The following is a 13,599-nucleotide window of genomic DNA, read 5'->3' on the forward strand; positions in this document are numbered from 1 at the left end:
GTACGTGAAGAGGCATCCTGATGTGATCCAGCCTCTCAACTTTGATGAAATTCTAAGAGTGAGCAAAAGGGACACAAAAGGTGCAAAAGTAGAACCTTATATTTTAGAATCAAAATGCTGCATACTTATCTTTATATGAGCTCCAAGATTTAAAAAACAAACAAAAAAAGAAACACTTCATCCCACAGAATTAGAGTAAACTTACTCAGAAGACCATTTCTCAAGAATATCTGGATATTTATCCCTGTAAGTCTAAGGAAGACAATGGCAGAGTTGCAATAATGTTAGGAATGAGTATATTGTTCCATAGAGATGTTTCATTTTAAGTCCACTGAATCATGACCAAGAAATATCTTAGAGTCAAAGGAAATACCATTTTCTAGGATAAAATATCTGAATCTCAATAGTGTTGCAGCAATATTGAGTATCCACATTGCTCTAGCTTTTACCTGTGTAAGAACTCCTGACTGAATCTGTAATGGCTGAGCAGCTGGTGCCTGGGGTACAATTGGTACAGCATTATCCATCCTCACAGGGAATCCAGAATGCTTTGTTGTTGCTTGTAGTCCAGCTGTTGAAAACAGTATCATAGTTAAATAGTTCTGCTAGGTCTGGGAGTACTGTTTGTTTTAGATTATTTTGTTTTTAGCTTTTCTGTTCAAATAATCCACTATTCAGGTTTCATCCCAGACACTTAAGACAAAGAAGTTTCATTCATAGAAGTCTTGGAAGTTAAGAAAAGGGAGACTGTTCCCTTCAGGTTAGATTAATGGAAAGATGTTTGATATAGTGAGGGTTGGCTTAAGAGAATTCTAAATTTTTTTTATGCTACAAAATTTAAAACACAATATCCATCCCATCCCCATTAACAGTACGGGCAAAAACAAACAAAAACCTTCACTTAGTAAATTACATTCAAATTTTTTTTTTTTTTTTTTTTGAGACAGAGTCTCACTCTGTCACCCAGGCTGGAGTGCAGTGGCACCATCTTGGCTTACTGCAACCTCCACCTCCAGGGTTCAAGCGATTCTTCCACCTCAGCCTCCCAAGTAGCTAGAAATACAGGTGTGTGCCACCCCACCCAGCTAGTTTTTGTATTTTTAGTAGAGATGGGGTTGCACCATATTGGGCAGGGTGGTCTCAAACTCCTGACCCCGTGATCCACCCGCCTCGGCCTCCCAAAGTGCTAGGATTACAAGCATGAGCCGCCACGCCCAGCAATATAATTCACTTTTTAATCCACCAGGAGAAAAAAAAAACCACTTGTTTTTAAAAACCTAATCTTTAAAAGCAAAGGCTTAAATATAACTTTCAGTGAATTAAGATAAGAAAGATTATGAAAAGCTCAATAATTTATAATCTAAGTTACCTTTTTATTTAGAGTGTTTTCCCCACACCTCAAAAAATATAACCTAGTTCACAAATCAGTCGTATATTTTATTCTTAACCATGCATGAACTGAAAAAATCATGCCTAGGATAAAAGTATTTTAAAAGCAGACATCCTGATTTATAGAAACTTTCTCCTACTTATTTTAGAAATCAACTCTTGTCATTGACATCTAATTGGGCTCTTTTGTAGTTAATGGACAGTTAGGAAAATCAATAACTCTTCTTTCTAACAGTGCTTTTATAGCAATGACCATGTCTTCTTTATCTTTTTATTCATTATGCTCATAGAACAAATGTTGAATAAATCTTTCCTACAAACAGATCTCATTCTGGGGAAAAGCACAACTAAATACAGTTCTTTTCGCCAATACTTGAGAACCTTCAGTTTCTTCTGTACTTACTCTATCAAAATTTGCAACATAAAGAATTTAAGTTTCTATTATACTTCCAATTCACTAATGTCTGCAATTTTGTTAAGTGAGGATACAAAGATTTTAATTAGAAGGCTTCTTCAGTGACATTTTCTCAACTATCACCAACTAATTTTTCTTAATATTACTATGAAGGTATCAAAGGAGCATAACTCATAGACCACAATACTGCTGTTTTCAGCAAGAATCATCATCAGTCTTCTAATTTTCCACTTCATTAACTTATGAGTAACTTAATTACAAGTTGTCATGAAGAAAAATACAATCCAGCAGTGTACAAAATAAGAGGGCATAGTAAAATCAGAATTAAAACACTAACAATATCTTTTTTGAAGTTCTACTTATATAAAAAGTAACAAATTCATACATCAAGATTAAAAAGTTGCCAGCCGTGCTTCCTTAGGTAATGTTATCTAATAAGAAAGCTAAGCCACACAAAATTCTTGCCTATAGTAGGACAAGGACACATGCCTAACTACAAGACACTGGCACTGTATAAAAATAGATTTTACAAATTGGTAAAATTTAGGAGGAAATGTTCATGACAGAAGCTCATCTATGGTTCCCAAGGCAATAAAGCAAAAGGTGACAAAATTACAGAACAATAATTACCACTGAGCAAAATGTGTATCTATTTTGGTCAACCAGCATAGTATGGAAAGTAGTATGTATAGTACCGGCCTACAAATGTGACCCTAATGTATTAGATTGCTATTGTATTTTAGCCCAAAAATGGAAACAAAGTATTAACAAAAGGCAACACTGTTGGAAGGCTCTCCCTGGCTTCTGATCTAAAAAGGATTATACTTTCATTTTTTGTTGTTATTTTTGTTTTATTTAACATTGTTCTTTAAATAAAGAACCATGGAAGTATGAAAAGAATAAATTGCCTAACGGATGAGGTTCTATCCTCCTCTAAGTATAGGCATCCTGTAAAAGAACAGATGGTCCAAGAAAAGTGGGCAACCTGGAACAGAACACTGTTGGGCAGAAATGAGCAACCAGTGGTGGCTGGCAACTAAGAGGCGATAAGAAATAATACTTGAAAATACAGAAGCTGTGAATTCCACTGCCTGGGTTCAAATCACGGTTCTGCAATAATTAGTTATAAGACTTTGGGCATATGAAGGAATCATGCTCAAAATTCTCATCTATAAATTGGTGAAAATGGCATTACTCACCTAGAATTGTTAACATATGTAAAAGCACTTAGAACATTATCTGGCAAACGGTAATACATATCAGGCACCCTCATCATCACCTTAATTTTAAAACTCCTTTTTCATTTGGAAAATTTTAAATATGCTCTACTAGCTCCTCAGGTTATTTAGACTTCCTACATAGGAAAAAAAAAATTCCAAAGCTTATACTACTAAAAAGAGTTATCCCACTTTTCCCCTCTAACTTCCTTAGTTTATATTTTGTTTTGTTAAAGGAACTCAAAAAAAAAAAAAAAGGAACTCAAGAAAAAAAAGGAACTCAAAAGTTCTTCTGCTTCATCTCTTAAGTATCATCTGAGAAGCAGCAGAAAACTTCAGGTTCCACATCTGAAAATTGTTCCAATGAAACTCTTTGGAAAAAGTCGTTGAAAGGAGTGGCTAATCTGCTAAGCTGAGTAGAAGAATCACTAAACATACGACAACCCCAAGTACAGAATTTACTATTATGAAGCATACGCAGAAAATACTTTGGTAAGTTAGGCTAAATGTGCATTTACGGATTTCGAATCTGTTCCTCCACTCTCCCTGTGGTTTCTCCCCGGTTTACATTGCTATCACTCTCCTGTCCTCCTGGTAATCTCTCAGACTCCCCTAGCCCCACTTTTCCTTCTGCTTGCTCCGACTGTCAGAAACCAAACAAACAAGAGAGTCACAGTCAATAAGTAACTGATGTAAAAATGCTACCTGCTTCTATGTAAAGTGTTATATGAAACAACTGAATCCTGGTTTATTCTCACAGGGTACTGACAGTGACCTCTTGGGAAAGTCAAATGTGTCATCAGATTTTAGCCTTAAAGTAATATTTTTCTAAATGGCTTACCAAATGATTAAACACACGTTTCCCATATTTCAGAAAAAAGAAACTGGACAGACTAGATTAAAGAACAACAATATGAAAAGAAGAAGGATGGGAATGTGAAAATTAAAATCTTATTGCAACACAGGGACTCAGCCTCCTCCTTCAGCTATTCTGTTCCTCTGTTGACAGGAGTTTGCAGGAACTATATTATTCATAAGCTGAAGTAGATAATCTTAATGCCTTCCCCAGACAAGCACCTCAGCCTATAGAATTTTTTAGTTCAATAATGATTTTTCTTAAGCAATTTAAGATGTTTCCACATTCTTAAACATGATTTTTACATTTTAGAATAAAATCATTTTTTATTGGGAACATAATTTCATTTTATAATAGAATGATATGGGAAATAAGATCCAATATTTAGCAATTCTGCTTACAACAAATTTTTTTCAAGTTGTATAGATTCTGTATATTGACAGATACATGCTTATATAAGATATATGACATTGACACAAGGACTCAATGGGCAAGAAAACTCGTATCAGGCAATTCAATTAAGGAAACATAAAGTGAGCCCTTATAATGCATCAGACAGCATTATAATTAGATAAATATCCAATGTAAAAAGGGAAAATCCACTTTGTGATATCACCCAATTTTAGTTACCTTCATCATCAGAGACAAGACTTTAAACTTATCAAAAATCGGAACTAAACAACTAGAGCTGCCTAAAGCAGGTAGGTCTGATACAATACCATATGATACAGGCATTTCCCTACTTACTTTGAAACGCAGGTGGACATACTATAAATGTCTGTTGGAATGGATCTGTCTGAGTGCAAATCTGGGTGGTTCCAGGCTGCAAGGAAACACCCTGCTGGGCAACTCCAGGAACTGGTGCAGCAGATGATGGGTACAAAGCTGACTGGTAGTTTAGCAGTGAGACATCTGAATTAGCCAGAGAAAGAGTAGCAGCGGCTGCAGTAGAACTGGAAGCTAGAACACTGGCCTAAAAACAAAAGGATTATATTTGTACACTGGTATTAAGTAGAGACACACAATAATTTTACATATACAGAATTTATCTAGAAAAACACAGAATAATATTTTTAAAAGTAATATTAACTGTCTTTGAAGTAACTCTCTGCTTAAGAAACTTGCCCAGTTCCTAAATCGAAGGCATATTATAAGGTCAAATAAGCAAATAAAGAATAACGAATGGTCCTATGCTGGCTGTGGCTATAAAAACCCCAACTACTTCTGCACAAAAAACTGCTGGATGGAAGATCCCACCAAATCTCATCCACTCTTCTATTTAAAAAGTAGACCTAGCTAAGAAATTGGGAAGCTTACAACTTCAAAAACAAACCTAAATGCAAATATCACTGGCTAGCAAACAAATGCAAAACTACCTTAGAGTTAATGATTGGAAAACTTTCAATATAGTAACAAGAGATATTAAAATCCTTCTGCTAATAGGGAGAAAGTCATTTGGCTAAAGTTAGTACAACTAATAGCAGTAAGTAGTACAACAGTCAGACCCCATTTATTTGACAATGCTGAATATACGACGGTATGGATTAGGCCTTTATATTTAACTTTTTTAGCCTGTGTCTGGTAGGTATTATCAGTCTACCCTGTTTTCCATCAACTTTTGCCAAGTAGAAAATTTTTAAGAAGCAACAAGACCACCAAAACAAAAATTGGTTCTTTACCTTATCCTGTATTCTTACTAGGTCCTATCCCACTTAAGCTTGAGTTTCCAAAATTATTTACTCAATACCTGATTGTGCACTGTATTGAGCTGATTGCTGAAGCTCATGGTTAGATTTGTGCTTGTATTTGGAGCAACATGTGTAGTGAAGGGACTCTTGATCTGACTCACTGTATCATACATGTGAACCCTCCGCTTGCAGATCTCCATGTTCTGAAAACAAGACTTAACACTGAAAAAGAGATTAAAGATTCACTAAATTAATGCTGAAATTTAAACAGACAGCAAATTACTCAAGATGAACACAGATCAAAGTTTTTTTCCAACCACTTTCAGATAAAATAAATCAAGAATTTTTATAATCATAAGAATGAAGAAAATCACAAAAATGAAGAAAAATACACATCTAATTCTTATCTTACAATGTTTCAATGAGAAAGAAAAGCACTGCTGAGCCAGATTTATAAGCACCAAAGTGGCTGGCTCACTTGACAGTGTCATTGATAAGGCGGTAACTCAACAAAAAACCACATGGCAAAAGCCTCAGAATATTCCATACTCACTGATTGCTATGTGGAAAATCCAAAAGGTGAGTCATTGTCACAAACTGGTGGTTAAGAGTTTTTAGAGGGGTAATTCTCTTATCTGCATCAATTGTGAGCATTTTTTTTAACAGATCAATGTATTCTCTTCGGTCTGCCTTCTCTGCCAACATGTCTGTTCCCTCTAAGTCTGTAGACATATTCACCTTCCAAAGAAAATTTAGAAATATTATGCTTCTTCATTTAACCTTTAGTACTGACGCTACATAGCTGCTTTCTCTCCAGACTACACACACACACACACACACACACACACACACACACACACACACACTTTCTCTCCAAACTATATATATATATGCTTTCTCTCCCAAACTATGTATTATTATATTATATATATTATCATTACATTATATATGTAATAATCATATATGATATATATAATCATTACATTATATATGTAATAATCATATATGATATATATATTATATAATGATCATATATAACATAATGATATATATATATTACACGTGTGTGTGTGTGTGCGTGTGTGTGTGTGTGTAATGATCAAAAGAAATCTGGAGAAATTCTTTTTATGACAGTGTAATCATTTTCACAGGAGGAAGCTCTTTTTATTCTGCTTAATTAAAATCTTCATCTAAATTCAATGGTAGAAGAAAGCTAAATAATTTTTTATCATTAAAAATTTGGGGGCTGGGCACGGTGGCTCATGCCTGTAATCCCAGCACTTTGGGAGACCGAGGCAGGTGGATCACCTGAGGTCAGGAGTTCAAGACCCAGCCTGGCCAACACAGAGAAACCCCATCTTTACTAAAAAAATACAAAAATTAGCCAGGCATGGTGGCACATGCCTATAATCCCAGCCACTTTGGAGGCTGAGGCAGGAGAATCGCTTGAACCCAGGAGGCAGAGGTTGCAGTGAGCCAAGATCATGCCACTGCGCTCCAGCCTGGGCAACAGAGTGAGACTCTATCTCAAAAAAAAAAAAAAAAAAAAATTGGAACAAGTTAAGCAACAGTGATTGTTACTACCTAAATATAAAAGTTTCTATTGTTGAAAAGATTAAATGACGTAAGTATAAACTGTTCAGAGTTTGTAACATAAAATGGCTCATAAGTATTTAACAGAGAAAATGGGACAAGAAACTTTCATAAGTAATATTTTAAAACACTGCTATGTAACAAGACCAGTTAAGTAAAGCAAGAGAGAAATATATGATTCTAAAAATATACTTTGTTAGGATTTAAATGTTCCTTTAAATACATGGCAGATTAACCCATTTAGTATAAAAAGAAAACAAATACTAGAAAAATAACATTAAATTTGTCTTCAGTATAACCAAAGAAGCATGTCTCTGATTGAAAAATACATAAATGTCTGACTTTCTGAAACTTCCGTACTCACCTGAGCCATGTCATCTAAGCAATTAAAAATGTACTTCCGAGCTTCTTTTGATTTTATTCCAGTCTCCAGTTCATGTTCTTCAGGTGTCTATAAGATAAAGATTTTTTTTTAAATTCCATCTGTATGTTATTTTCACATTTTATCCAAAATTAAAGCCAGAATACAAGAGACAAATGTCATCACCTTGCCAGCCATAGATGGTACACATGAAAGTAATTCACAACCACAAAATCTTCCAGTGGAGAGATGTGACCTTGATATAGCCACCCTTCCAACAGTGATAAAATAAACATGTGGGCCGGGGGCGGTGGCTCAAGCCTATAATCCCAGCACTTTGGGAGGCCGAGGCAGGTAGATTACGAGGTCAAGAGATCAAGACCATCCTGGTCAACAAGGTGAAACCCCGTCTCTACTAAAAATACAAAAATTAGCTGGGCATGGTGGTGCACGCCTGTAGTCCCAGCTACTCGGGAGGCTGAGGCAGGAGAATTGCTTGAACCCAGGAGGCAGAGGTTGCGGTGAGCCGAGATCGCGCCATTGCGCTCCAGCCTGGGTAACAAGAAACTCCGTCTCAAAAAAATAAAATAAAATAAAATAAAATAAACATGCAAGCAATGTTACAGCATAGTACCTGAAGAATGTCAGGTAAAAAGGGACATTACCATTGACCTCTTAAAGCTACTTTGAAATGAACTGCTATCTCAAATGCTAACTGTTCAACAGGCTCAGAAGCACAGTCACGGGGTAAGTCAAATTACTCAGATATTTCTGAAGCTGAGAGTAAGCTCCAAAGCAAAAAGCAGATATTTGTATGAAGAAAAAATAGAGAAGGCCTGAATGTGGGCAGTTAGAAAATTACATGATTTTTATCATGTTTATTGAGAATTCTCTAAAAATCAGTCTTTACTAAATACCTCTAGTTCTTCTATCACTTAATGGTGAGCACTACTCTCCAAACTTCCTATCAGCTGCGGATTGAACATACACAAAATAACCTCAACCAACTGAACTAGCACTTAATGTTTTGTTTTTCAACAATGGATAAGGCCAAACAGGTACAATGAAATAATTTTTCACTATGCTTCCCCCTCTCCTTTCCCTCTTCTACCTGAAGAATTTAATAACTAAACTTTGAATTCAAAGTTGAGGGGTTGAGGGGTGGAGTACAGGAATGGGAAGCATAGCAGGGAAGACAGACCTTAAGCCTCCACAGTGGGTACCCCAAATTAGGATCTCTGTTGAAAAATCTTGTTGTTTTTGTTCCGGCACTGAGAAGATATTCAGCTGGCAAGCCTTGTGTTTGTGAAATATAACGAATCTGAAACACCAAAACCATCAAATATCAGTCTGGAGTGAAAAAGGAAATTATTAAAGACTTTTACAATAAAACATTATTAACTTTAGCCAAAGGAAGAAATCAATTCTTTAATCAATACAACTGAAATTTCTCTGTAAATACCTATATATACTAACCCATCCACAGCTACTGTATCTATTATTTACAAGGAAATCCAGTTTTGACAATTTTGACTATAATCTTTTTTGCTTTTCCTGTTGACTTCCAATACTTCATATCTGTGGAATCTACTACAACTCAGATGATTTCCTGTTTAAATCCTATTAAGTGGAAACCAAAATACCATTCAGACGTTGTAAATAACGTAATACAACGTAAATGTATATTTACAACGTCTGAATGGTATTTTGGTTTCCACTTAATAGGATTTAAAGTATATTTACGGACATGTAAAGATATCTGACAATATAGGCCAGGCATGGTGGCTCACACCTCTAATCCTAGCACTTTGGGAGGCCAAGGCAGGAAGATAGATTGAGCCCGGGAGCTTGAGACCAGCCTAGGCTGATACAACAATATCTCTGTCTCTACTAAAAATGAAAAAATTAGCCAGGCAAGATGGCATGCACCTGTACTGGGAGGCTGAAGTGGGAGGATCGCTTAAGCCCAGGAGCTAGAGGCTACAGTAAGCTATGAACACATACCTACACTCCAGCCTGGGTGAGTAAGCAAGATTCTGTCCCTAAAAGAATAAAAATTTAAAACACAAAAAAACCTTGTGTACTTACTGCGTACCAGATACAGTGTTAGGAGCTGAGGTTACATTGGTGATATGAAACAATCTCTACCCTCAAGGAGCTTACATCATAGAGGGTAGAAACATTTTTTTAAAATAACAAGAAGGCCAGGCACAGTGGCTCATGCCTGTAATCCCAGCACTTTGGGAGGCCAAGGCAGGCAGATCACCTGAAGGCAGGAGTTTGAGACCAGCCTGGCCAACATGGTAAAACCCCATCTCTACTAAAAATACAAAACTTAGCTGGGCCTGGTGGCGGGCATCTGTAATGCCAGCTACTCAGAAGGCCAAGGTAGGAGAATCACTTGAACCCGGGAGACGGAGGTTGCAGTCAGCCAAGATCATGCCACTGCACTATAGCCTGGCCAAGAGTGAGACTCCATTTCAAAAAAATAAAAATAAAAAATAACAAGAAATGAGAATTCATAATTAACTTTCATGGTAAAACATTCTCCCTTCATGAACCAATTCCTTAGAAAATTACAGCTTATCTTCTAAAGTTTGTTTATTTTGAGATACAGATCACATATTACTACAACTCAGATGATTTCCTTTCTAACTTATTTTAGAGACCCAAATATGTCACAGCTTCTGGGACCTAAAGTGTTTCAGTCTGAAGAGAGTACTTCAGTGTATCACGTGTAAAAGGAAATTACAAGAGCTCTTCGTGAGCAGAAGTTCACTTTTAAAATTCCAGTTCTTCATCCTTATTCTACTTTCCTAACTCACAAAGTACATTAGTTAATGAAAGTTAAGTCTCTAATAAATCATTACAGATCTAGCAAAGTATCAACCTTAAGTAATATAAAATAAAATTCTTTTTTATTATAGAATTGCAAACATACTTTAGCCTAAGAAGCAAGAAGAGAAAATTCTACTATTCTTTAAAAAGTTTTTGAGTAGTAATTGGACTACACTTTCTCTAGTATCTAAATACTACACTAGTATTTAGTACTTCTCTTTCTCTAGAATCTATTTCACAAGTAACTACTTGCATTCTATTTCCATCCAAATAAACACTTTTACCTGATCATATTCTGAAGCACCAGGATAAAGAGGCCATCCCAGGAACAGCTCAGCTATCACACAGCCCAGTGACCACATATCAATAGCTTCACAAAATGGTAACCCAAGAATAATTTCAGGAGCTCTAGCAAAAACAAAAAATATCAGATTAAAAAAATAAACATTATGAATTATGTTCGTAGCCGCCGTCGCCACGCCGCCATCACTCTCCAATGCCAGTGCCGCCTCTCGCTTGCCGAGCTCCAGCCAAAGGAGAAGGGGGGTAAGTAAGGAGGTCTCTATACCATGGCTCATACAAAGCAGACTGCCCGCAAATCTACCAGTGGTAAAGCACCCAGGAAGCAACTGGCTACAAAAGCCGCTCACAAGAGTGCGCCCTCTACTGGAGGGGTGAAGAAACCTCATCGTTACATGCCTGGTACTGTGGCACTCTGTGAAATTAGACGTTATCAGAAGTCCACTGAACTTCTGATTCGCAAAATTCCCTTCCAGCATTTGGTGTGAGAAATTGCTCAGGACTTTAAAACAGATCTGGGCTTCCATAGCGCAGCTATCAGAGCTTTGCAGGAGGCAAGTGAGGCCTATCTGGTTGGCCTTTTTGAAGACACCAACCTTTGTGCTATCCATGCCAAACAATTATGCCAAAAGACATCCAGCTAGCACGCCGCATATATGGAGAGTGTGCTTAAGAATCCACTATGATGGGAAACATTTCATTCTTAAAAAAAAAACCTCTTTTTCCTGTTATTGGTAGTTCTGAACGTTAATTTTTTTTCCATGGGGTCAAAAGGTACCTAAGTATATGATAGTGAGTGGAAAAATAGGGGACAGAAATCAGGTATTGGCAGTTTTTCCATTTTCATTTGTGTGGGAATTTTTAATATAAATGCGGAGACATAAAGCATTAATACAAGTTAAAATGTTTCAGTGAACAAGTTTCAGCGGTTCAACTTTATAATAATCATAAACAAACCTGTTAAATTTAAAAAATATAAATAAATGAAAATAAATATTATTTGGGAAAATTAAATACATGACTAAGTCCTATTTTAGTATTAGCTAAAGGAACATTTATTCAATGAAATGGAAAAAAATCTTTGGTATACAATCCATCATCTGAAACTCAGGGCCAGACGTGTTTTGGAATTCAGAATATTTTGAATTTCAGAAAGGTAATACAGAGTATAAAGTACATATTACATAATAATCCCAGTGGAGTTCAGGGCAGTGCCCTATTATCAAACACATTAATATTTCTGCAACAAAACATGGAGCAGTCATACTAATTTGGCTAAAGACTTCAAATAGCCTTATAATGGTTCAAGTCAGGTCTTGCCAATTAAATGAATTTATACCAAACTTAAAGAAAAATTTTCATTATGAGACCTTCCTGAATTTTGCAATCACAGATAAGGGAGAATAGATATTTTTCTTTTTATTTCTAGCACCTTTACAATCATTTTTTAAAAAAGTCAATTAAAAGGCCTGGTTGGCTGGGCACACTGGCTCATGCCTGGAATCCCAGCACTTTGGGAAGTCCACGTGAGCAGATCACCTGAGGTCAAAAGTTCAACATGGCGAAACCCCGAATCTACTAGAAATGCAAAAATAGCTGGGCATCATGGTGGGCGCCTGTAATCTCAGCTACTTGAGAGATTGAGACAAAATAATCGCTTGAACCCAGGAGGTAGAGGTTGCAATGAGCTGAGATCATACCACTACACTCCAGTCTGGGCAAAAGAACAAGACTTCACCTAAAAAAAAAAAAAAAAAAAAAAAAAGGCCTGGTCAATAAATACCCCTTCATGACAGAAAAAAATCAAAAATGTTTTCTGAAGAGACATGGTGTTGACAGCACACTCTCTAGAGCCAGTCTCTCAGGGTTTGAATCCTAGTTCCATCATTTAATAGCTGCAGGTATATTACTTGAACTCTTTGTGCCTCAGGTTTCATATCTATAAAATGGAGACAGTAAGAGTTCCCACCACATAGAGTTGTGAAGTTTAAATAAATATGTGAAAGCGTTTAGACCAGTGCATGGCACATGTTAAATGCTAGTAAGTGTTAGATATAATAACATTATTCTATTACCATTATTTTAAAACTTTGAACTCTCAATGTGATTTTTAGAAATATTCATTTTCATTAATACTCCAAGTGAGAAACATAACCCTAGGGAACCTTAAAGAGATGACTAAGGTAATCCATAAACTCAGACCTTTATATATATGAACGCATCTAAAACAGAATTATTATCTCCATTATAGAAGAAGAAACTGACAAAAAGAAAGATTTAAGTTAACGGCCTAAAGTCACAGATAAGTGGCAGAGCTAGGATTTGAATTCCTGCTGTCTGGCTCCAGAGTTGAGTATATTACATATTATACTGTTTCTCAATAAGTAAAAGTACATACTCATCTATATAAATCTATATTTGACATGGTGGAATATAAGGGCATTTGTCTAATTGTGACTACTTAAGCATTAAGTGGGTTCAAAAAGAAAATAATAGGTAACACTAATAATAATAATAAATGACACATAAATATAGCCTACTATGTGCCATGCACTGTTCTAAGTTCTTTATAAATGTTGAGTCACTTAACCCTTACAAGAATCCTATCAAAGTATTAGTATATGCCATCAATTCTAAGATGCACATCTTTTTACATTTTAGCACCTCTGAAATTAAGAAGGTTCTTACAAATGATGGTATATTTCAGTTTAATGACAATGCTTTGGGAAGCCGACATAGGTGGATCACCTGAGGTCAATTCTAAAATTGAAAAGCAACAAAATTTTTAAGTGGTACATAAACACTGTTGTATCTTATAATCAATGGCATCTTAGATTCTATGTAATAAAAGTATTATCTCCATTTTCAGATGAGGAAACTGGGCACTAAGAGGATAAGTAACTTGCTCAAGGCTACACAACAACTAAAGGATGGTGCCCTTG

General features: G+C 36.0%; 1 protein-coding gene and 1 pseudogene across 5 annotated transcripts in view; one reads left to right on the forward strand and one right to left on the reverse strand.

Moving 5' to 3' along the window:
• Positions 1–13,599, reverse strand: part of HIPK1 (homeodomain interacting protein kinase 1) — a 50,858-nt gene that overhangs the window by 15,534 nt on the left and 21,725 nt on the right. For 4 of the 5 annotated variants that reach the window (XM_064372677.1, XM_064372676.1, XM_064372678.1 and 1 more), the window contains 7 exons: positions 10,642–10,765; positions 8,721–8,840; positions 7,523–7,609; positions 6,119–6,303; positions 5,625–5,787; positions 4,625–4,850; positions 450–571 (listed from right to left, as the gene is read on the reverse strand). In XM_064372677.1, the coding sequence (XP_064228747.1) occupies positions 450–571; positions 4,625–4,850; positions 5,625–5,787; positions 6,119–6,303; positions 7,523–7,609; positions 8,721–8,840; positions 10,642–10,765 (1,027 nt within the window). The remainder of the gene's footprint in view (positions 1–449; positions 572–4,624; positions 4,851–5,624; positions 5,788–6,118; positions 6,304–7,522; positions 7,610–8,720; positions 8,841–10,641; positions 10,766–13,599) is intronic. The other variant, XM_012466622.3, reaches the window with a different exon arrangement.
• On the forward strand, positions 10,927–11,578 carry LOC135273432 (histone H3.3A-like; annotated as a pseudogene).

The sequence above is a fragment of the Aotus nancymaae genome, unplaced genomic scaffold (assembly GCF_030222135.1).
Source record: "Aotus nancymaae isolate 86718 unplaced genomic scaffold, 86718_ANA_hifiasm-v0.15.2.pri h1tg000007l, whole genome shotgun sequence".
Lineage (NCBI taxonomy): Eukaryota > Metazoa > Chordata > Mammalia > Primates > Aotidae > Aotus > Aotus nancymaae.